Genomic DNA, 21,914 nt, shown 5'->3' with positions numbered 1-21,914 from the left:
AAACACCATAAAACTCATTGAACTCTGAATTGTATTTCTTCCTTTCTGGCTTGTTTTTCCATAGGAACCACCCCTGTACAAACATGCCATCTGCCTGTCTACCTCCCAGCTCCAACTTTAGTGCAACATCCAACTTGAGGCAAGTTTGAGAAAGGTGCAACATTCTCAAAGATGCTAAGTTCTTACAAGTTCATTGGAAAATTAGCAGCCTAAAAGAGGAAAGAAGCCCAATTTAGTATCTCATGGTCATTCAAAGACCCAACTCAATGTCTCTATTTGAAGAGGCAGCAGCCATCTGGCCAGTGCGTAGGCACATTTTGGCTGGTTTGTCAAGACACCCAATAACAGAATCACAAAATCACAGAATTATTAAGGCCAGTAAAGATCTCCAAAAGCACCTTTTACTGATCACACCTTGGCAACTAGATGGTGGTACTAAGTGCCATGTCCAGTCATTTATTGGACACCTCCAGGGACAGTGATTCAACCACCTTCCTGGGCAGCCCATTCCAATGCTCAACACTTTCCATGAAGAAATTTTTCCAGCTCCATTGCCCTTCTCTGGACTCACTCCAGCACCTCAATGTCTTTCTTGCAGTGAGGGGCCCAGAACTGGACACAGCACTCGAGGTGTGGCCTCACCAGTGCCCAGTACAGGGGGCAATCCCTGCCCTGGTCCTGCTGGCCACACTATTGCTGATCCAGGCCAGGATGCCCTTGGCCTTCTTGGCCACCTGGGCACACCCTGGCTCATGTTCAGCTGCTGTCACCAGCACCCCCAGGTCCTTTCCAGCCCCTCTGTCCCAGCCTGTGGCGCTGCCTGGGGTTGTTGTGACCCAAGGGCAGGGCCCAGCACTGGGCCTTGTTGAACCTCACACCACTGGCCTCAACCCATGGATCCACCCTGTCCAGATCCGTCTGCAGAGCCTACACATGTAGCTCTGAATCAGCAACAGGAAACACTGGATGTTTTCTGTGTAAGATTAGGGGGAAAGAGCTGAACATGAACCTAAGGAAGGGCAGAACCAGGGCCTATAAAACATGCAACCACAGGAAGCTAGACTTCATTCATCTTGCAACAGCTCCATCTTCCACCAATTAATTTTAAAGAAATTGCCTTGTTAATGAGAACAAGGAAAGGAGAATCACTGATAAATTTTGGGCTCAGTACCAGATCATCAGTGGCTTTATTTAGTTATTTCACTATAATAAGGAGTACCAGCACAGACAAGACACTGGGAAATTCCATGAAATCCAGAAAACTCAATGGAGAGATGATAGCATTATACAAACAAATCTGTTATGCCAGCTTTTCCCAATGCATAGTCATCACCTCATACCATCCTTACTATATGTAAAAGTTCATTGGGCACACTGAAATATTTGAGCTGATAAAATTTTCTATCAGCTTCCAATAAAAAATCATTTTTATTTACACTTGATGAGGGGCCTTTTTTTGTGCCAACATTGCCCCTACTCTATTTGTAGCTTAGGCATGTGGAGCCCTTTACATCACTTTCGGGTAAATACATAATCAGGTTTTGAAATGCACTGACCTGAGAAACCTAACAGGATGTCACAAGGGATTCTGAAGTTAAACTCCACATCCTTATGTTATTCCCACACTCTAAAAGCAGCTTTTAATAAAAGTTCATTCTGCAGCAAGTTTGGGCAGTGTTCTGTGAAGGCTGTCTCCTGCATTTTTAAAAGCAAGTCAAAATAACTTCTTGCAAAGTGATTCCAAAACAGCATGGGTCTATGAGTGTGATTTTGTGTTATACTCTCCTGAGAAAGAGACACACCTGCTGCCAGCTGGTTCCATTTTTGGATGTTAGAGAAAACAGTAGAAGATGGAGCAGCAATTGGAAAACAATCTGTCAAGACAAAGAAGACATAGTTGAATACAACCCATCAAAACCTGAAAAGAAAGTAAGCATTGTTGCAAACGCAACGGCAAAATGTGTCTGTTGGGTAATTGCTGTGTGGCAGTAAAATATCAGAAAATCTGCTTTGCCTGAGGCTGCAGGAAAGTGTGATGATATGATTTCTGTGGGATTGTTTATGTGAGAACTGAAAATAACAGCAAAAAAGAAGTGGTAAAACAATAGGAGAAGAAAAACTTTGGTATTAACATCAGCAGGTGGTTGACTGGAGAAGAAAACGTATGCAATGCCTTTGTTGCAGAATACCTGAATACTTAGACAACAACATGCTGGGAGTCAGTGGCTTTATATTAAAAAAAATTACAAGTAAAGGAGCAAGGTAGCAAGACACATGGACTCAACACACACAGTTCAAAGGAGCATTAGATATATGAAAAAAAAAGTCATAGTAGCTGGTAGATATGGGCCTGGGGCTGTCTGTGCCAAAAAAAAGGAACAAGGTCTGTATCATGAAAGAGAGGTTGGCTCCCAACTGTGGGCTGCAGGACAGGGCCAGTCTCCACTCACCATGGACTGTCAGCACTCCCCAGGTAACAGCTAAGCCAGCTCAGCAGTTCTGCCCAGAAGGCCTTGGAGGTTCCTCCAGAGGAAAATATATTTTTCCTTGCTTTTTGCACATAGTAATGGAAAGAGGAGAACACTCACCTGGCTTACTGAAGTCTTGACCCTAATTCTCTGGACAGCACCCTACATGATGGTTTAGTATCCTCTTGCTCCTTCAGTATTTTTGCTAAGAGCCTGTACGGCTCACGGGTTTGGGGTCTCTTCTGGGAGTGGAAGGGAAGATTTTCTCAGTCAGAGGCAGAAGGTTTAAATCTGAATTTCCCCAATATTATATTAATGCCCTCATCACCACCCTTACCTAACCAAACCAAGACTTTTCCAGAGTATATGGGATTTGCAAACCTAGTGGCAAGATGTAGGCTAGAACCAGATCATGTGATACCCTGAACTGTCAGCCTGGGCACTTTACTCCATCACTCAGCAGAGTGTAAATCCAAGGCAAGCCCAAAGAAAGGCCATTCTGATTTCAGCACCTTCCAGTGAAACCAGGCACTGTCAGGGCTCCTACTGGCATGTTGAAGGTTTGGTGAATGCTGGTGTATGTCATCAACTGTGCAGGTATGGTGATTACCAGTCCTTGTTGTGCTTTAACCTCAGAGTGAAAGAGCTCACTAGATATTCTTCCTTTTTATCAGTGGCAATAGCCAACCCACGAGATTTCACAGGCTGAGAAACACCCTAGTGCCAACTTTGCTTTCTCCCATTACACCTCTGTGAAAGATCACTCTGAGTCAGGTTTGAAGGAGCAAATTGACAGAGAGGAGTCACTTCCAACCAGAGAGGCTACAGATTTGTTGTGGAAATATCCACGTTTCCAGCACCCATTTTATTTTCAAAGAATGTAGGAGTTCTGTTTGTCTCTGCCCTAAAAGCAAGAGAGGTTATGCCATTTCCTGTGCCTACAGAATCTTCAAAGGCAGTTTGCAGAGACTTTGAGTCAGGCATCTCCCTCTTTCCAAATCACATGCTTGTGAGGAGGCTATTAGGCACTTGTGTCATCTATTCTAGCATGGGACAAAAAGTTGAGCTCAGTGAAATACTTTGTAAATATAAGTATCTCCTAATAGGAAAACAACAACTTCCACTCCTCTATGGAAACTATAAACAAGAGAATAAAATACCTTATTGAGATACTTGCTGGATCCACCTTTGGTATTTCTTAAGCACATGCTGTCAGTACAACCAGTTGGATGATTTACCCACACAGCATCCAAAACACATTTCCAGCTACAGCTGCTCTGCACTTGCTAAAGAAAGGCACTCAGTCTCAGTGGACTCTGCACTGGCTGCACAAACAACTGGCCTCATCATTTTTGCTTTATTTTGTTTATTATATCAATAGCTAGGAGAGAGATAGATCCATGTCTTGCATCCCAGAAGAGTGTGAAGACAAAACACATTTTGCTATTTATTTCAAGCTGTTCCACAGTTACCCGTGTGCAGCAGGACTGGTGTGTTTTTTCCAAAGCAGTGAAAGTTGGGCAAATTGCCAAGAGCAGCCATGCTATTCCCTGAAATACAGTTATCAGCTCCAACAGGTCTGGAGTTATGAAGACTTTCAAACATTTCAAGTACTAGAAACTTTCTGTTTCATAATCTATGCACAGGAACATCTTCTCATTGAACTTTCCCATAAAATAAACATGTGTTGGTGACCTATGGCCAATGACCAATTAAACCACGCAACAGTTCCTTAACAGAGACAACTGAATTCCTAGACAGAGTTGTTAAAGAAAATGACAGCACCCACAATGGAGAATGACTTAAATGGTCACTGAGGTAACAGGCAAAACTGCATTCAGTATGTACATCCATTCTATACAGATTGTAACACTAGTGCCTAGGAGGAGATGCACTGTTTACAACTATTACAGTATCTGATAGAGGGTCTGATTTATATAGTCCTCTGTGCTTATATAGTCTTCTTCTGTGTTTGTGTTTCTTTAAAAAGGTTGGAGATTTTTTAAAGGAAGTTATAACTCTGAAGCAGACTATGTACATATGGGTTTCTTAGTAAAGTACTGCCCTCTGCTCACAACTGCCAGCCGGAGAATTCCCCAGCAGGGTGGCAGCAGGGAATCTGTGAAACTAGATCAGGGTTCCACTGCCTGACAGCCCCTGAGAGCAACTCCTTCTGCAGCTGCACTGAAGATGCAGAAGAGGACCTCTCTCTGACAGCGGGAGAAGTGCAGAGAGGCCAGGCAGTGAAGGCTCTCGTCCTCTGTCTGTGCAGCAGCCCAGTGTGACATGAAATAGGCTGCTAAATGTCCAAGGTCTGCCAAGCACAGCACAAGCTGAGCTTGGTGTCAAGGAAACAAGCTGCTGCTTCCTGAGCTGTGGAGTCACTGAGGGGCACCATGAACCCACCATTTTACAACCTTTCAGGCTTTCTGGGGAACCAGTGAAATGGAAATGGGTTTTAAGTGTCTTTAAATTGTGGGTTCAGATGTAGGCCATTACAGAGATCAGTGGTGACCAACCACTACCTCCCTCCTTGCTCTTGAATTGCACACACAGAAGTACTGGTCTTCTGAGGGCAGATCCCATGCTCAGAACCAAGGAGGTGTCCATCTTTGTCTGTGTAGTTTGGTCAGTGCTCAAAACCGAGGCCTCTATTTATAAATACCTTTGAGTATCTGCAGATTGCTAGATTTACCATTAATCATTAATTGCAATTACAATCAGTCAAAAACCAAAGTTCATCCTGTTCCTTTCTGCACTTTGACCAAGACACTAGGAACACTGCTACTCTATTTTTAAGGTAACATTCATGCCAACAGACTTAATATCTGAGTTCCACCCTAGGCAACTTAGCCAGTCTGGGTGGTGGTTATACAAAGAAGGATTTTAGTGATCTGATGAACTCCACAACTTAACTTCTTGAAAGAAACTTCTTAAGTCAACATTCAAAATGTTCATGCCATAGAAAATTTATTTCTAATAGAGCTCTTGCCAGCTGCAGAGGGAAACAAAAGAAACGGCAAACTGATCTTTTAGATCTTAACAACCCTTTGTAAGCAGGACTCTCCCTTCTAGTGGGAACAAAACTCATCTTGACATTTTCCCTTCCCAAGCAGTGTGGTAGATTATAGCCTGCTTGCCTAAGGCACATCAGCCCAGCACATCACCTCTGCCTTTCAAACAAACCCATGGATCTGCTTCCAAACGACCCTCCCCTGTTTTTAGAAACTCCTTCTAATTCCAGAAGGCTTATCTTTGTAATCATCCTACTTCCCCCTGCCTCTCTAACCAACCCCTTCCTCAGCACTCACTGCCAGCAGAGCAGCTTTCCTGGGGGCTTTGCATGTCTCAAAACAACTTCCTACATGCCTCTCCCTTACAGATTCAACTTCATTGATATGTACTTGAATGTCTGTACTCATACGTGAAATGCAAGCTCTTGATTACTAATTTTTTATTCTCTCAAGAAGTTCCTCACCAATATGCTTTCATGCGTCACATACAAAATACCTATGCAAGATAAAATGAATGAGCTGGAGCAAATCACTGTGATCAGTCACATGTTTTACATTACACAAATTTATTCTGATCTATTGCCCATGTTCTTCCAAGTTCTGAAACTCCCATCCCCTATCAATGCTCAATCTTCTCCTCCTTTGTTTTTCCCCAACAAATTTATGTAAACTAATGCCCCTCTCACTGTGAAGCCATGCAAATGTTTTGCAGCTAAAACCTGAGTCTGCAAATAATTTCATGTCTAGCAGTGCCTACCAGCATGTATAAAGCATTCCCACAGAAATTACAAAGCAGCAAGACTGGAAATAGGGAAATGATCACGTAAAGCAAGCATTTCACCACACAGAATCTCCCTACCAACAGATGTGGAAATATAGATTTCACCAGTTGCAGTGAAAGAACATTTTGTTCTGGGACTGCATTTGGGATACACAAGCTCTGGCAGGAATTATTTAGCTTGAAATGAGTGAAGATAAATTAATGCAGTTTCCATTCAAAATGCCAGAGCAATTATTTTCAGCCCGTTTAAAAATATTCACAAAATGTACTTCAACACAGATCACAAGGACAGGCCTGAAAAAAGTGGTGCCAAGCAGTATGGAGGCCACGATTCTCTGCTGAATTTGGCATTGTAGAAGGTAGCAAAGGCTACTGCAGCAAAAGTTGTAGCTGGCCCTTCCAGTATCTTAATAAAAGGAAAATGTAAAGGGTTTATGACAATTTCTGTCCTGTTTTCTCTTCTTCCCAAACCAGTATTTTCTGAGGTGTAGGAGGGGGACACAACTCTCTACTGCTGACAGATTTCTGTGCTCAGGGTACTGATTCATGGTGTAGGGGAAGCTGCTCCCCAGGGCCACCAGCATTTCTGATATCTCAAAAGGAAGTTCCTTACCTCAAGTTACAGAACAACTACAGACCAGCTAAGTTCTGATAAACAAAAAATCAGGTTGACCAGTACATTTGGTGTGAGGCTGGAGTGAGGGGGTACTTTAGATCAAGATGAAAATCAAAGAAGAAACAGCACTAATGTATTAACATCAATGCATTTAAGAATTTGGTATTTTAAAATTAGGTGCAGTTAAACAGAAAATCTTCCTGAAATAAACCCAGTGTAGTCCTATTTGAGCAAGTTCAAATCAATGCATTTATTTTGATGTTACATTACTGTGAGTGCTGGGCCAGGTTAGATGCACAATGAGATGTCTCTCCTTTTCCAGCCACACACACTGAGTTGTACTCAGCACAGTACAGCAGCCATCCCAGCACATGCGCAATTTAAAAAATACAACTTTAGAAAACCCAGAAGAATGTTGTTACTGGCAATGGGATTCTCTTGTGTCTCTGCACTTCACAGGTCTTTAAAGAAAGCACAAAAACATTAAGCACATGGATTATAAACAAAATGGTTTATTGATTTAATATATGTTTTCAAGGCACTTCCATGTTGCAATTTAGAACTCCATTTGGTAAAAAGGGGAATCCTTCACAAACCCCACCTTCAGTAAATACAATACACAGCTTCAAGGCCAAGTGAAACAACCAAAATATTCAAGCCAGATTCCAACCATAAAATATGTGTTCCTAGAACTGCAAAAGAATTCATAAGCATGAAATGGGCAAATCTTTCATTTTCTAGATCCATAGTAATTTAGGAAACCCAGTATGAGATTCACCCTAGCTAGTTTTTATCATCTCAGACCTGGACTTCTAGCGAAGCCAGAGCAGACGTCTCTCATCTATAGTAAATATCTATGTATGAACAAGATAAACCATCCTCTGCCAAAGACTATTCTGCACTGTCCACAGGGAAAGTTTAACATAATCAGATTTTTAATTTTTTTTTTTTAAAGAAGGGATTCAGGGTGGGATTTTAAAGCTAAATTCATATGTAGTTACCAGTTACAATATTACCTCTGCATTTTGCATTAACCCAAGTAATCACTGATTAACAATAAAACTTACATCCATATAAAGTTTTCATCCATGCATTACATAATATGGCAGGCACAGTTGTCTCACTGCAGCAAAAACTGAGTAAGAGAACTGAATGCTGGCACACTTCACTGATTAATCAGTGAAGTTTAGGCTGATTTTAACTAAAAAAACAAAACCAAAACTGAAAAAACCCCCTCAATGCTTGAGCCAGATGGTCAAGATACAACCCCATAAAGGCTAACCTACTTGAAAATCTGTTGTAAACCAAAACCATTTCGGAAACAGAGCAAGATTTCGGCTCCTTATGCTAAAGCCAAAAGCCAGCACAAATTCTACCACCTTTTTTGATGTTTTCATGGAGTATTTTTGTCCTAGCATGGAAATGCTCAAGCTCAAGAATGCCCATTCAATTGTGGAGTTGTAATTGCACTGCGGTTTTTTTTACTATTATGTCATGGTCTCATTTTTTTCATCAGCAGCACTACATCAGCCCTACGTTCCATCTCCACTGCACACTGAGCACCACAAATTTAGGCACACCCGTCTTGACACCAATACACCTAGCAAAATCTCATGAAAAACACATTTCATTTCTGTATTTTTGTTCAGCCTTTCACAAGCTGACTATGGATTTTGTCACCAGACTCCAGGAGTTTTCAGCAGTGCATTATTTTGGTACTGAATTGTAGGCACACTGCTTGGTAGGTATTGGAGCAGGAAGTCTCTTTTGCTGTTGACAGCAAAATGCGAGGCAGGCTTCTTCACGTGTCAGGAAAGTGTTGGGATTAAAATTCTTTACTCCTCCTTGGAGTGTGGCCTGGAGAAGGTGTCAAGGGATCAGGTTGCTGCTACTGTCTAGAAGGCATCAGAGGCAGGCCGCATCTGACAGCTGGGACCTGGAGGAAGCTGGTGTCTGCTTGATGTTAGCAGAAGGGGTTCCAGGAAATGGCAAGAGACATATGGCTGTACCTCCACAGAAGGTGCAGGGGTGTCCCTGTGGTGGCTGGCAACACCACCTCTCTGGCTGAGAGCTGCTCAGAACAGTCCCAGAGACGAACTTTGGGAAAGCAGAAAAGGTCCACCACGCAGATCTACAGCGATCCACCTAAGACACCTGAACATCCAGAGCCCTTTACACTGATCACATACTTGAACTCACACACTCACTTCAGGGAAGATATGGTAATGACAGATGTAAAAACTGTATGACCAGTTTGCTAATACATTTTAGTCTGAGCATTTGAAGGGTTCATATCTTTAGTCTCTAGTGCTCTAATAACTTGATCTGCTTAAGATGTGGCTTGTATATTTTCCAGTGACATGGACTACTCTTCTTGAAGTGGGCTCTGAAAAATGCACCACAATCATGTCTGCCCATGGCAGAGGTTGCAAAGATGAGGACTACCCCCACTGCTACTGTGTTCAGCTTTCAGAACACAGCAGCAAGCAGAGTTTACATCTGGCCCTCCCTGTGGGTGAAAATTTCCCATAATTGCCATCGATAAATGACAGAAACACACTTAATCATCAACAATTCATCCAAAAAAATTCATCCAAAACAAAGTAGTGTGAAATGAATAGCACCAAGGATCTTGAGGCCCATAAATACGTTCTATAAAAGCAAAAATGGCAGCACCTAGGTCTAAATAAAAATGGTATTCCAGTGTTTACTGAGTGAGTGCAGTGCTGAGACTGCTGAGAACAGTCTTTACAAAGAGGCTGGCTGGAAGCTGTAACAATTTAAAGGCAAAAAACAGATGGGAAGTTTAGTATTACTATGAGACTGGTTATGATCACAGCACCACTCCCTTGAAGTCAGTTCATTCTTCATAGTCAATAGGAATTTTATTATTTGCTCTCAGTGGAAATAAAACTGGACCTTTACTGGAGACTGCACATCACTACTGAGCTTGGATTTCCAAAAATACAAAAATATTCCCTTTGCACAGAAATTATTGCACATTATATCGCCAGAGCAAAGCTGGTGTAAGTAGCACTTGGTAGTAGTGTATAAGGCACATTTGTTCAGTGTTCCAGAAGATGAAGGGTAAACTGAAACTTCAGAAGAGAATACATACTACATTGCAGGATTGCTTCTGTCAGTAGCTCCAGGACATACAACAGTATGCAGCCCACGACTTGATTCTACTGCCATCTGCTTGAGTACACAGACTCCGAAGAAAGTTGTGCTTGCTTCACTGAAAGCAGAATTTAGCCCTTTCTCAGAAGCAGAAAATTCTATGCACATCCAGACTAATTTTATGCACATCTAAACCTAAAGGTAATTAAGCAGACAGGCTGACTGACACTCAGTTTTTGCCATGTGGAGTAGAGGTAAAGGATGTATCTTACCAGTTTTCAGACGCTAAAGGCTAGAGTTCAGTATCAAATAAGGAAAAAAGAAACCAAAAGAACAAACAACATCTCACAGTATTCCACCAGAACCCTTATTCACTGCTGTATTATTGTTGCTGAATTTGAATTCTGGATATCCAGTTCAGTGACCCATCAAAATAGTCAGAGTTTTATTTCTTTAGTATTGGCCTCTAAACAGCCTTCAGGTCAAAATTACATTACTGAAATTAGCACCATGGAAATTACTTACTGAAACAATTTGAAATTCTTCAAAGAGAAGTAGTGATTCAGAAGGAATAAAAGACCTTTATAGCAAAACTAGTTTTAAGAAAAACAAACCAACAATTCTATTAAAAATATATAATCCATGACAGAACATGGGAACAATGGGAAATAAAAAATACTGCATATGTAGGGTGAGGCCGAATCCATGAGGCCGAATTCCCCACTGAATTAAGTGAGAATTTTGCTGGCATACCAACTGCAAATCTTCTGTTATGGCCATGGTAATCAGTAGGATTATTATTATTATTATTATTATTATTATTATTATTTCACAGGTATTTAGATTTCATCTAACACACAGTGTATCATGTGACCTATAATAAATGAGTGTAATAAAAAACAAATTATATCAACAATATATATTCACTGTTCCATACTACATCAATTACCATGACCAAAACTGGTGTAACTACACCCAGTACTGATTGCGCTTCAAAGTTGGGTTTGTTTTTCGACAATACTGGATCATTTCAGGATCAAGACTTAAAAAACTGTTTTTCAGATGCCCTTCTGTAGCTGGAGAAATCACTGTAGGAAGCAGCTGCTCATGTCTTACTGCCAGAGATGTTGAGGCTGTACTTCTCTCAGCCCCCTTCATGAGAGGAGTCACTGTGACAGCGGGCACAGTCAAGCTCCGTTCCAGACATCGATCTGCACTGCTGAGGATTCCATCTGTTTGACTTCTGACTGGAGGTTTTGTCTTCTCTTTTTTCTGACACATTAACAAAATGCACACAGAAGTAACAGCAACAATGAGCAGCACAGACACAAGGACCAGGGGGATAATGATGTACCAAAGGTTGCTTTCGCCTCCCTGCTCTCTGGGACTCTTGGCACTAACCTCGTTTGTAGTCTTCAACTCCACAGATACACTTGTTCCCACTGCCAGGTTTAGCAATGGACCTTCCTCATGTAGGTTTCCCCAGTGATTCTGCCCTGGCCACATCGTTGGTTCAGTCTTCTGTGGCGCTATTGCAGGCTCTTCATTCTGTGAGGAGGTTGGGGCCTCATCCTTTGAGGTAGAGTGAGCCTTGAAAGTGGTCATGCTAGTTACAAAAGGCACTTCTGTTGTAAAACCCTGCACAAGTGCAGGACTGTGTGGCACAATGGAATACTGAAAACAGCCAACAGCAGGCTGCACAGCATCTGCCCTGAGGATAAATGTAAATGAGTCATTCAACAGATCAATGCCTGTCATATTTGTGTCTATGTCTAGAAGCAAAACACCACTATCAATGTCAGCCTGGGTGAACGTCTGAATATCTTCCAACACTGCATCATTCACAAACCTTTTCTTTACAATCCTTCCATGAGAGGGGGGCATTATCACTTCAAATCTAGGATTACTGTTTGTCAAATTGGCTAGCTCAGAAGCATCCAGGTCACCACTTCCAAATTTGTAAGTTGCTTGATTTGAAATCTGCAGGTCAGATACAATTTGTACTAAAGGCTTTGCTGTGATGTTCAGCACTTGTCCTGTTAGATTGCCTTCTGCAGTGAAAAGCATAAACTCCAGTACTTCACTGGAAGCAGTGAGATTTTTCAGGTGGTAAGAGAGCCTTCCTGAGGACAAATCTGCCTGCTCAAATCTAGTAACCTGCTCATTTCCAATCATGAGGTGCCCATATTTGAGCGGCTGAGTTATTTCATACATAATATTAGTGCTTTTTCCATTTGTGACAGCTGCAAGCTGAACATCAGTAATAGTGACAGATGTCTGGCCCTGTGGCAGTGCAACATTGGTAAGGTTGACTAGGACAAGAGCAATTGGTATGACTTCCAGACTGAACAGTTTGTATAAAGGCCGATGTTTACCATCAGTCACACTGAAATAAAACACCCCAGAAGATGAACTTCCGTCCTGTACAAACCAAACTTTACCACTGTCAACATCAGCTTGTGTGAAATCTTTTATAGAGACACTGAGATTGCTTTTCATTGCTAAGTAACCATTATTTGGGTTGCTAACAATGGTGTATTTCAGCTCAGCTGGGGCATTATCTAAGTCTTCAACTTTCAGATTCTCTGCCCCCAGCATTAACACATCTCCCTGCAGGACTTTCAAGTGCAGTCTTTTAGTCTTCAGTTCTGGAGATTGATCATTCACTGGGAAAACAGTGATATTAAACATCTCCTCTAAAACTTCACTACGGGGCTTTGTAGCAGGCTTGCTCTTTAGGTTTAACCAAACGGCAAAAGTGAAATTGTCATTTAGAGATTCAGAATTATCATGTATGTACATAATTCCAAATTTGTTCAGTATGTATTGGGAGAAGTTAGGTTTTTCTTTGGTAACGTTTCGTTCTCCAACAACAATCATGCCATGTTGGGGTAAAGACACAACCTGATACCAGACTTCATACATGGAGCGCTGTACATCAGGTAGCTTAATCAATAGGTTTGAAGCATCTAAATTTGTTTTGTTGATTAATACTCTACCTCCTTCCTGGACTATGGCACCTGGCAGAAATGAAAAGAGAATCTTAGAAACTGAACATTTTATAGTTGCACTATTTCAGAAATTATATATCAAATACTGATGATGCTCAGAAAATCTCTTCATAGTATCCTTGATTTCCACGTCATGGCTAAAAATATATTACCACTACTTTAAAAATACAATTACATACAAGAAACAAGATTTATGACTGATGCATACACTAAGATTAAAGAAATATTGGTATCTCAAAACTTCTGATAGTGTTTTCACCTACCATTATAGAAAACAAAATATCTTCTACAGCAGTAGGAAGCATCAAACATATGTAGCTAATCTCATTTCTAAGGATGCAGTGAATGCAGCTTTCCCACTACCTACAGCACTCTCTGTCTCAGAAGTAGGTCACTGCTTACTGAAGAGCAAGACACTTTTGTTTTTAGTCTGTTCTTCAATGCACCTCTGACAGATCCAAAATAATTTGGAGTCCAAACCGTGAAGCATTTTTACCTGTATTTGCTAGAAGACGACTATTCTGATCATGCCTGGCAATTTCATATGAAATGACAACACGGAACACCTGGATATCCAGAGCTGATGGTGGAGAGGAGACAGTAAATGCAAAGAAATCTTCTGCACTCCAGCCAGCCAACTCAGCATGTAAGTGTTCATACATGATCACACCTTCATCAACCTGTTCCAGGAAAAGAAAAGACATATGTGAAAGAGGAAAAAAAAAAAGAGAAAAATATCTTGAGAACACTGTTCAAAGAGACCCTTGTACCTTAGTCCATGCACAGTGTATACAGAATCACAGAATTGTTTAAGTTGCAAAAGACCTTTAAGATCAAATCCAACTGTTAACCTGGAGCTGCCAAGGCCACCACTAAACCATGTCCCAAGTGTCACATCTACATATCTTTTAAAATATTCAGGTTGGTGATTCAACCACTTTTCTGGGCATTCTGGTTCAATACTCAGCCATGCTTCAATGAAGAAAGGTGTCCTAGTATTCCATTTAAACCTCCCCTGGCACAACGTGAGGCCATGTCCGCTCATCCGACCACTTGTTACTTGGGCAAAGAGGCCAACACCGACCTGACCACAAACTCCTTTCAGGCAGGTAGAGAGTGATAAGGTCTCCCCTGAGCCTCCTTTTCTCCAGGCTAAACACCCCCAGCTCCCTCAGCTGCTCCTCACAGGACTTGTGCTCCAGACCCTTCCCCAGCTCCCCTGACCTTCTCTGGACTCCCTCCAGCACCTCAATGTCTTTCTTGCAGTGAGGGGCCCAGAACTGGACACAGCACTCGAGGTGTGGCCTCACCAGTGCCCAGTACAGGGGACAATCCCTGCCCTGGTCCTGCTGGCCACACTATTGCTCATCCAGGCCAGGATGCCATTGGCCTTCTTGGCCACCTGGGCACACCCTGGCTCATGTTCAGCTGCTGTCACCAGCACCCCCAGGCCCTTTTCCACTGGGCAGTTCCCAGTCCCTCTGTCCCAGCCTGTGGTGCTGCCTGGGGTTGTTGTGACCCAAGGGCAGGGCCCAGCACTTGGCCTTGTTACACCTCACACCACTGGCCTCAGCCCATGGATCCAGCCTGTATGTACACTGAGATTATCCTGAATTTCTCTTTCTCATAAGATGGACTCTGTGTTGCCAGATAAACACCTAAAAGTCAGTGAAATATTACTGGGCATGAATGCTTAGTAAAAGCCTTACATGAAGAGCAGAGAGATATATAACACTGAGAAACTATTTCAAACTAGCAATGGTAATGGTGATCACGAGCTCAGCTGGACTGTATTTTTAGTAAATCAGGGTATCATATGTCTAGGGTTTTGACACTAGCAGGGCTTGATTACTTGTCCTGAAAAAGCAAATGAAAGGCTGAAGGCTGGAAAAGGACTTCGATGAAGTTATTTCCTGTAAATAGCAAAAGGTATTTGCTAAGATACTAAGAAAACCAGAAGGAAGTGTAATGACCACTGATATTTACTCTCACTTATAAGCAAAGAGTTGATGGAACTACGTAATGGAAAACTTCTATATCACAGCAAGAAGGGGATTCCTAAAAGACAGGAAGGGATCTGGTTTGTCCTATCCCTGCCTGCACTGACCTTGCAGATTATCATACTCAAGAGAATGTAATCAGTCTGCTGTGAGTAATCAAGCTTACAAGTATTGCAAGATACAGCAGTAAATCTCCAGAGAAACAAATGCACATACAAGATAAAACCATTTATCTCTTTAGACCCCAAAGCAAAAGGCAGTATTTTCAGATTATTTCTCATCAGCTGAAACTATACCTGAATTTTAAGATCAATACTATAATACATTGGAACTGTAATAGAATTCCTAATGACAGCAACACTAGAACACTTACTGAATCTTATCCAGTAGATTCAGCATCTGGTCTGCTTGATAATTCATTCACTGGCTTGGAGAGATGACAGTCATATCTATTAAATCCTTGGCAAATTCCCAGGCAACCACTGACCTGACCTGCACATGTTAGTTTGTAATTGCCAGAGAGATCGCTGTCTGAGATGGTGTCGATTCTAAATTTACTATTTTAACACTCCTCACATCCTGCAAACACCTTGAAGAGACTCATTAGTACACGTTTGTATCACATATGCTTGAAAGATGTGAAAAAAGAAAACAAAACCCCCCTGCTGTTATCACAGATGAAGCATTTTAGCAGTATTAAATCTGAGGTGTGAATGCAGAGAGATTGAATCCTGAAATTACTGCAACAGCCCCCACTGAGATCACTAGGCACACTGGGCTTTCAAGGTCTGTTTTCTCAGCAGCTCTGAAACCATCCCATTTTTTTCTCTGAAACCATCCCATTTTTTTCTCTAAAAAATTCAGACTGATGTGATAAAACCCTATAGACACATCTCCAGGTCTCTGCTTTCCCTATACTAATTTAATTCTTAATGGCTATTATAGGACAAACAAACAAAAAATAAATTAATAGCAAAAGGATATGTTAGTTCACGGTAATTTTCCAAAACCTCTAGAAATTCAAGCTGAGCACAGCATATTTTTGTAACAAATACAGGCACAATATACATCCTTTAAATTCAATGGTGTTTAGTATCAACCTTAATTGGTTGGTTGGGTTGTTTTTTTTTTTTATTATTATTACAAATCCATTCTAATGTCTGGGCTAAGAACAGAATGGAATTGGTGAGGATTTCTGTGTTTACCTCTGCAATGACTCTATATAATGAAAAAGCTACGGCTTGCTGCAAGATGAAAATACTTCAAAGGTATCACAGAAAGTACTGCAGAGAAAAACAAAAAGCAAACATCATGTTGAAAAACTTCTGTGTTACTCAAGAGTGTTTAATGTGCAAATAATTTTCTTATATTAGCTGAACAACATCTGTTCAAGAAAAAATATCTTGGAATACAATAAAAATTTCTGTTTCTTTTGGGGTTTTTTTGCTTTGGCAACAAAGCAAAAAACTACAGGGCATAGGGAAGAGTTCAGCACCCCAGGAAAAGCAGTAACTACTTTTATGAGCTAGCAGCATAGTACTTCTCCAAAGTGAAATTTCAAGTTCCTCAACACAGAATTAAGTCAAAGAAATCCCAAAGACCTACACTAATGCAAATTTTTTTTCAATTCAAATCAGATTTACAAGCTTACTACCAAACAGGAACTAAATGCTTTAGTCTCTGTTACATGGAAAATGTACAATGTTTGTAACATAGATGCAATTTTCTCACTCATATTTAACTCTCTGAGATTATAACACACTGTACTGAAAGTTTATTTAGGATCCCTTTTCTCTCCCTTATGTCTTATTCTCTACCAGAATAAATAGCAAGCTGGTTTGGATGCCCTAATTCCACCTGCAAGAAGTCATTTCGCTCTACTTGTTTGAAACTAAAATGGCCAACAGAAATATCTCCCAACAGACAAGAAAACCATACATATTATTACAGCCCAAATCCTTACACAATTTACCAAGTTAAAAGGAAAGTTTAGTAAAAATGAAAGCTATGGAGAATAAGTGGCATGTTCTGACATGGTACTACCTGATATACACACATAATGGTCATATCCATAGGCAAAAGGAGTGACATTTCAATACCTTAGCTGAAAGATTTTCCATCTAACATGCTTAACTATTTCATCTAACACTCATAAAAATCACACACTTTGGGATCAAAAGGGAACAGTGTCATTATACAACTCATCTCTTTCATAAAATAAGACATAACTCAGCAACTTTTGAAACAAGACCAATAACATAATGGGATTAGAACATGTTTTTTATGAGAACCATTCTGTGTTCATCTTGAGTTATAAAGTCCAAGTGGAGATTCATTCCACAGCTGTTGTTGGTCAGTTTGTTTCAAAGTCTGATGACAACTAATAAAAATGTCAATCTTTTTTCCAGGTTTTACTGGCCACGTTTCAAATTCTGGCCAATAGATTTTCTTATTCCTTCATACACTAAATCAAATAGCTACATTTGAAATCTGTAAACATATATTTTCCCATGAGCAAAGTCAGAAGATTGACCCCCTTTTATCTTCCTCACTTCAATTTTCTGAGAATAGCTTAATGCATGCTGAAGATAAAGTTATATTCAGATTCTGCACACAGACAAGTAATTCCTTTTGCAAAAGCATTTTTCCATCAAGTTACATAAGCTGCCACATTTCAGTCATTCAGTATGAGAACCCCTATCACAGTGAAGATACTTCGAACACTTAGTACCACAGCCAATACAGTCAATAAAAGTCATCTTGGGGACACCCATGAGGACTGTGTACTGAAATGAATCTGATACTTGGACTTTTCATAGAGAAAAAGGCTGCTTCTTCTGCCAAAAATGAGAAGCTTCCAACCTCTGGGTGCTGGTTAATGGCACCAGAACAGCTCTTCTTGACAAATAGTGTTACACGCAAAACAGTGGGAATTGCCAAGACCCTGCTAGTATCCAAGCAGAGGGGAACAAAGGCTCCTCTTGTGTTCGTTACTAGATGCCAGATACTTAATGACATAGCAAATCTGGGTGATTGCACTGATGGGTCACATATGCCAGGTTACTTAACAGATATAAATGGATCACACAAAGAATAAGCAACTAAGACGCCCTTTGAAGTAACAGTCTACCCCTCAACTGGGTTGTTACAAAGTAAATGCTTACCATAGACTGAGTAAAACTGAAGATTTCCTGAGTGGTATCATCAGAATCTACTCTGATCAGCTTTCCAAGTTTTGGGGAAGTTACAATTACAAAAGTTATAGTTCTGTTTCCTGCATTGGTCACATCATTGGTTACAGCTTTCAGATCACGTTGTGAAATAGGTTTCCTGGAACCTAAAAAATGTCAATTATAGGAAGAAGATTTACAACAGCATTTTTTTCCAAAAGTCTAAGTTTTGTATGCACAACTCACACTCTCACCCAGGAATTCTACTTAGCTTTTTAATAACATTTTATAAGATCAGCAGGGTTACACTTTTTTTGGTTACAACCCTTTCACAGCTTTTTCAGTTAAAACCCCATTAGTAGGATGTACCCTTGTTTTCAAAATGAAAAAAATGCAGTTCTCTTCAGCACGTGTAATTGCTAAATACTGGCTTCTGCAAAACAATCCGAAGTATAGAATAGAGCAAGTATAAGAAGTTCTGTTTCCACATCAAATGTCTAGAACTGAATTCAAACTCCAGCATTTTTGGTATTCCCAGTTGCTACCCACAAGACATAGGTGATTCGACTGAGAGAAGCCTCAACACAGCAAAGTTTCTAGTGAACATGTAAATTAAAATCAATCTTTAACAGAAATACACTTCATCAATATGAAATAGAATTTTCATTAAATAAAATTAAAACATAAGTACAGAATTAAACAAATTAGGAAGAACACCATATAACAGAAATAACAGCCTAAGGTGAAATAATGTCTTATTTATTAAGATAGATAGAGACTGAGTGGTAACAAAATCATTTTAATACAAAGCACCACACTAACCTAACTAAGGTTACTACCTTCTGGCTTAAAGATTATAAAGAGCTTTCTGGCATTAGTCAAACCAAGACAATTTTTGACACAGCTGTGTCAGTAATTTCCTAAAAGCAAAAAAAAGCTTTATCTGGCATCTTTTTGAGGCCATTTCAAGGTACACAACCAGCAAACTAAAATTCATGTTCAATGATAATTTTGGAGAAGCAACAGATTCCCATCACCCGATTCCTCCTGTATCTCCACTTCTGCCTCAGTTTTCACATTTTCTTTTCTCCTTGAGCAACAAGTTTTTATAGCTTTTAGTATATAATTTCAGAGACTATATAGTAGTACATATCCTTGAAGTCTGAGTTATCAATGCATCTTCAATAAAGCATACTGTTCATACAAGAATAACACAAAATAACATATATATGCTATATGGTTAAGGACACTGAAGAATAGGGATACTTTGCAAGCCATTATTAGTATGAGGAGTCTGCTTGTTCACATCTGCTTGTGCTCTGGTTCAAATAACAACTACTTTGAAACAGAGTTGTTATAAGAAGATCTTCTGCCTCTGCCTGTTTTCCCACTTTACCGTCACATGTCTCTCTGTGTCCATATTGTTTTCAAAGGTGAAGGAGTCTCTCAGGTTGAAAAAAGTTGTCCCACACAATATCTAATTCAAGAAGTCTCCCTCCTCTTCCTCTCCCTTCTTTTCCCTTTATTGTGTGACAGGCAGGGAGGGAAGCATGACCTTGCGTGTACAGTAGATATGGTCAAGAATGTACAACTGAGCACAACAGTTAATCAGACCACATAAATCTGCAAATGCAGTTATTATGCAAATCAGGCTGTATTGCCCTGACAGAGTAGGACAGAGTAACTCTAAACATGGTCACACTGTAATGGAAGTTACTGCTCCAATTCTTCATAACCATACTAGGGTATCACACCACTGCCATGACAGAGCAGGGCCATGGGGAGCAAGCATGTCTGCCACAAAACCCCCTCGATTCCTAACAGACCTGACCTCACTGCACTGCACACCACAGGCTGAAATACAGTCTAGAGACACAGATAACACAGTCTATCACGCTCTCCTGTAAAATGGCATCCTCCCCCAGACATAATCTTCTCCTTCACCCACTTCTGACCTGAGAGTTGAGAACCTTCTCCGGCACCCACAGCAGTTCTCCTCTGGTCTGACATCTCAACAGGGAGAGGAAGGTTATTTGCCAGCCAGCAGACTGGGTGAAGGAACATGAAGAGAGAACACTGCTTGTGTGTTCCCAATCACAGAAGGAGAGGTCACAAAAACAACCCCACCCCAACACCGGGGACAGGAACAGAGAGAGGAGGAAGACACACAACAAGAACAGGAGATGCTGAGTAGGGCCAAGATAATGGATTCAAGTAGAGTACAACAGCATAGTGTTGGTTATTTTATTTATAATTTATTTATAATTTTGTTACACATTTTTACTGCCTACATTTAAGATTTGGAAAATGCTTTGGCATGAGCATTCTCCCAATCACTGCTAAACACTTATAAATCATCTCATCTACAGACTGATTAGACAGCTCTGCTTCAAATTAACTAAAATTCAGGCTTCCTCTCCTCAGAGAAACTCAGCTCTCATTCCTTGTTTGAGCAATTGCCTTCCTGAAGAAGCAAATCCTCCAATTGCACATACCTAGCATACACTAGAAAAAGCTGATATATCTAGCAGTCAATTTTCTGAGTATGATGAAAAGAATAAGCTTCTGTTAAACAGAAAAAAAAATCTATAAATTATATAAACAGATCTGGTATACCCAACATAAAAGAAGACAGCAGTACACGCTCTTATAAAATAGGCTTTAGAGGATAGTTTATACCCAGTCATGAAGACATGGTAAATTCTTCACAATAAATTCAATTTTTACTACCCCAGTGAGAAGATTTCTCAAGCTGGCTCAAAATTAACTTTTTTTTGTACTGCTATAAAATGTAACAGGACACTGGCTGTTGTTTTCATATATATTAGCCATTTGGCACCATCATTGTTGTAATAGTCATTTCATTATGGCAAAGTACAGCTGAAAACCATACAGCTCCAGAACGTCTCTAAAAAATACCATAAAGAGAACATGTAAAAAAGCTAGTAACACTTTTTAACATCTAAAAGGAATTTTGCTATCCCAAAGTAAGTGAGAATACAGGAAAAAACACTGCAATCTTGGATGAATACAATTTGGAGTGCTGAAAGAAATACTGTATTTTGTAAACTAAAGAACTGATTGACAGCCTAGAGACTTTGCCTTCTATGGAAGTATTAGGGCATACTTTTTTTACAATTATCATTGGCTTAAGAAAGAATTCCATCAAATCCCTGTGCCCAAGGCAACCTTAAACACCAAAATTGCAGGTTAATAAGCTTTGTAAGTGGATTTACATGAATCCCATTTATATTGACTGAATTAGAAGATCATGCTGCTACAATCTCATTTTTTGTTGCCTGTGTTTAAGTGGCTTTTGTTGCAAACCTTTGTTTATGCAACTTATATTCAGAAGTTTAAGAAGATAAAGTGCTCCTCTTCCATATCCAATTAAAAAATCAAGGTACAGATCACTACCTCTAGAATGCTGCTAACTCTTAGTATCTCTCTGGTTCTGCAGATCATATTCAGAGAAAAAAAAAAAAGGAAGGCAGCACAAACAAAAGTGTGATGCAAGATATTGCTGAGAGAAAACTAATCTTTATTTCTTCTTTAATCTTGCAGTAAATGTTAGATTCCTAACTCAATGAGGGATTACTCTTGCCAGTGCAAAGGAGTAAATGGCTCTGGTGAGACCTCTTAGCAGATCAGCTCCTCCAGTGGTACAACTTCATTAAAAAAACACTCAAGTGCTGAACCAACTAGCTACAAATGCACAAACATGAATCAAAGTT

General features: G+C 40.3%; 1 protein-coding gene across 2 annotated transcripts in view; it reads right to left on the bottom strand.

The window, feature by feature from the left end:
- Positions 1-7,371: 7,371 nt before the first annotated feature.
- The window catches only part of LOC104686666 (chondroitin sulfate proteoglycan 4-like), a 44,937-nt gene continuing 30,394 nt past the window's right edge, over positions 7,372-21,914 (bottom strand). The window contains exons 8-11 of one of the 2 annotated variants that reach the window (XM_039567437.1): positions 18,175-18,347; positions 13,507-13,690; positions 11,401-13,019; positions 7,372-11,271 (exon numbers count right to left, since the gene is read on the bottom strand). In XM_039567437.1, the coding sequence (XP_039423371.1) occupies positions 10,969-11,271; positions 11,401-13,019; positions 13,507-13,690; positions 18,175-18,347 (2,279 nt within the window). In that variant the 3' untranslated portion in view covers positions 7,372-10,968. Of the gene's footprint in view, positions 13,020-13,506; positions 13,691-18,174; positions 18,348-21,914 lie in introns of both variants that reach the window. The other variant, XM_039567436.1, reaches the window with a different exon arrangement.

The sequence above is a fragment of the Corvus cornix genome, chromosome Z (genome assembly GCF_000738735.6).
Source record: "Corvus cornix cornix isolate S_Up_H32 chromosome Z, ASM73873v5, whole genome shotgun sequence".
NCBI lineage: Eukaryota > Metazoa > Chordata > Aves > Passeriformes > Corvidae > Corvus > Corvus cornix.
This window is presented reverse-complemented; position numbering and strand designations above follow the sequence as displayed.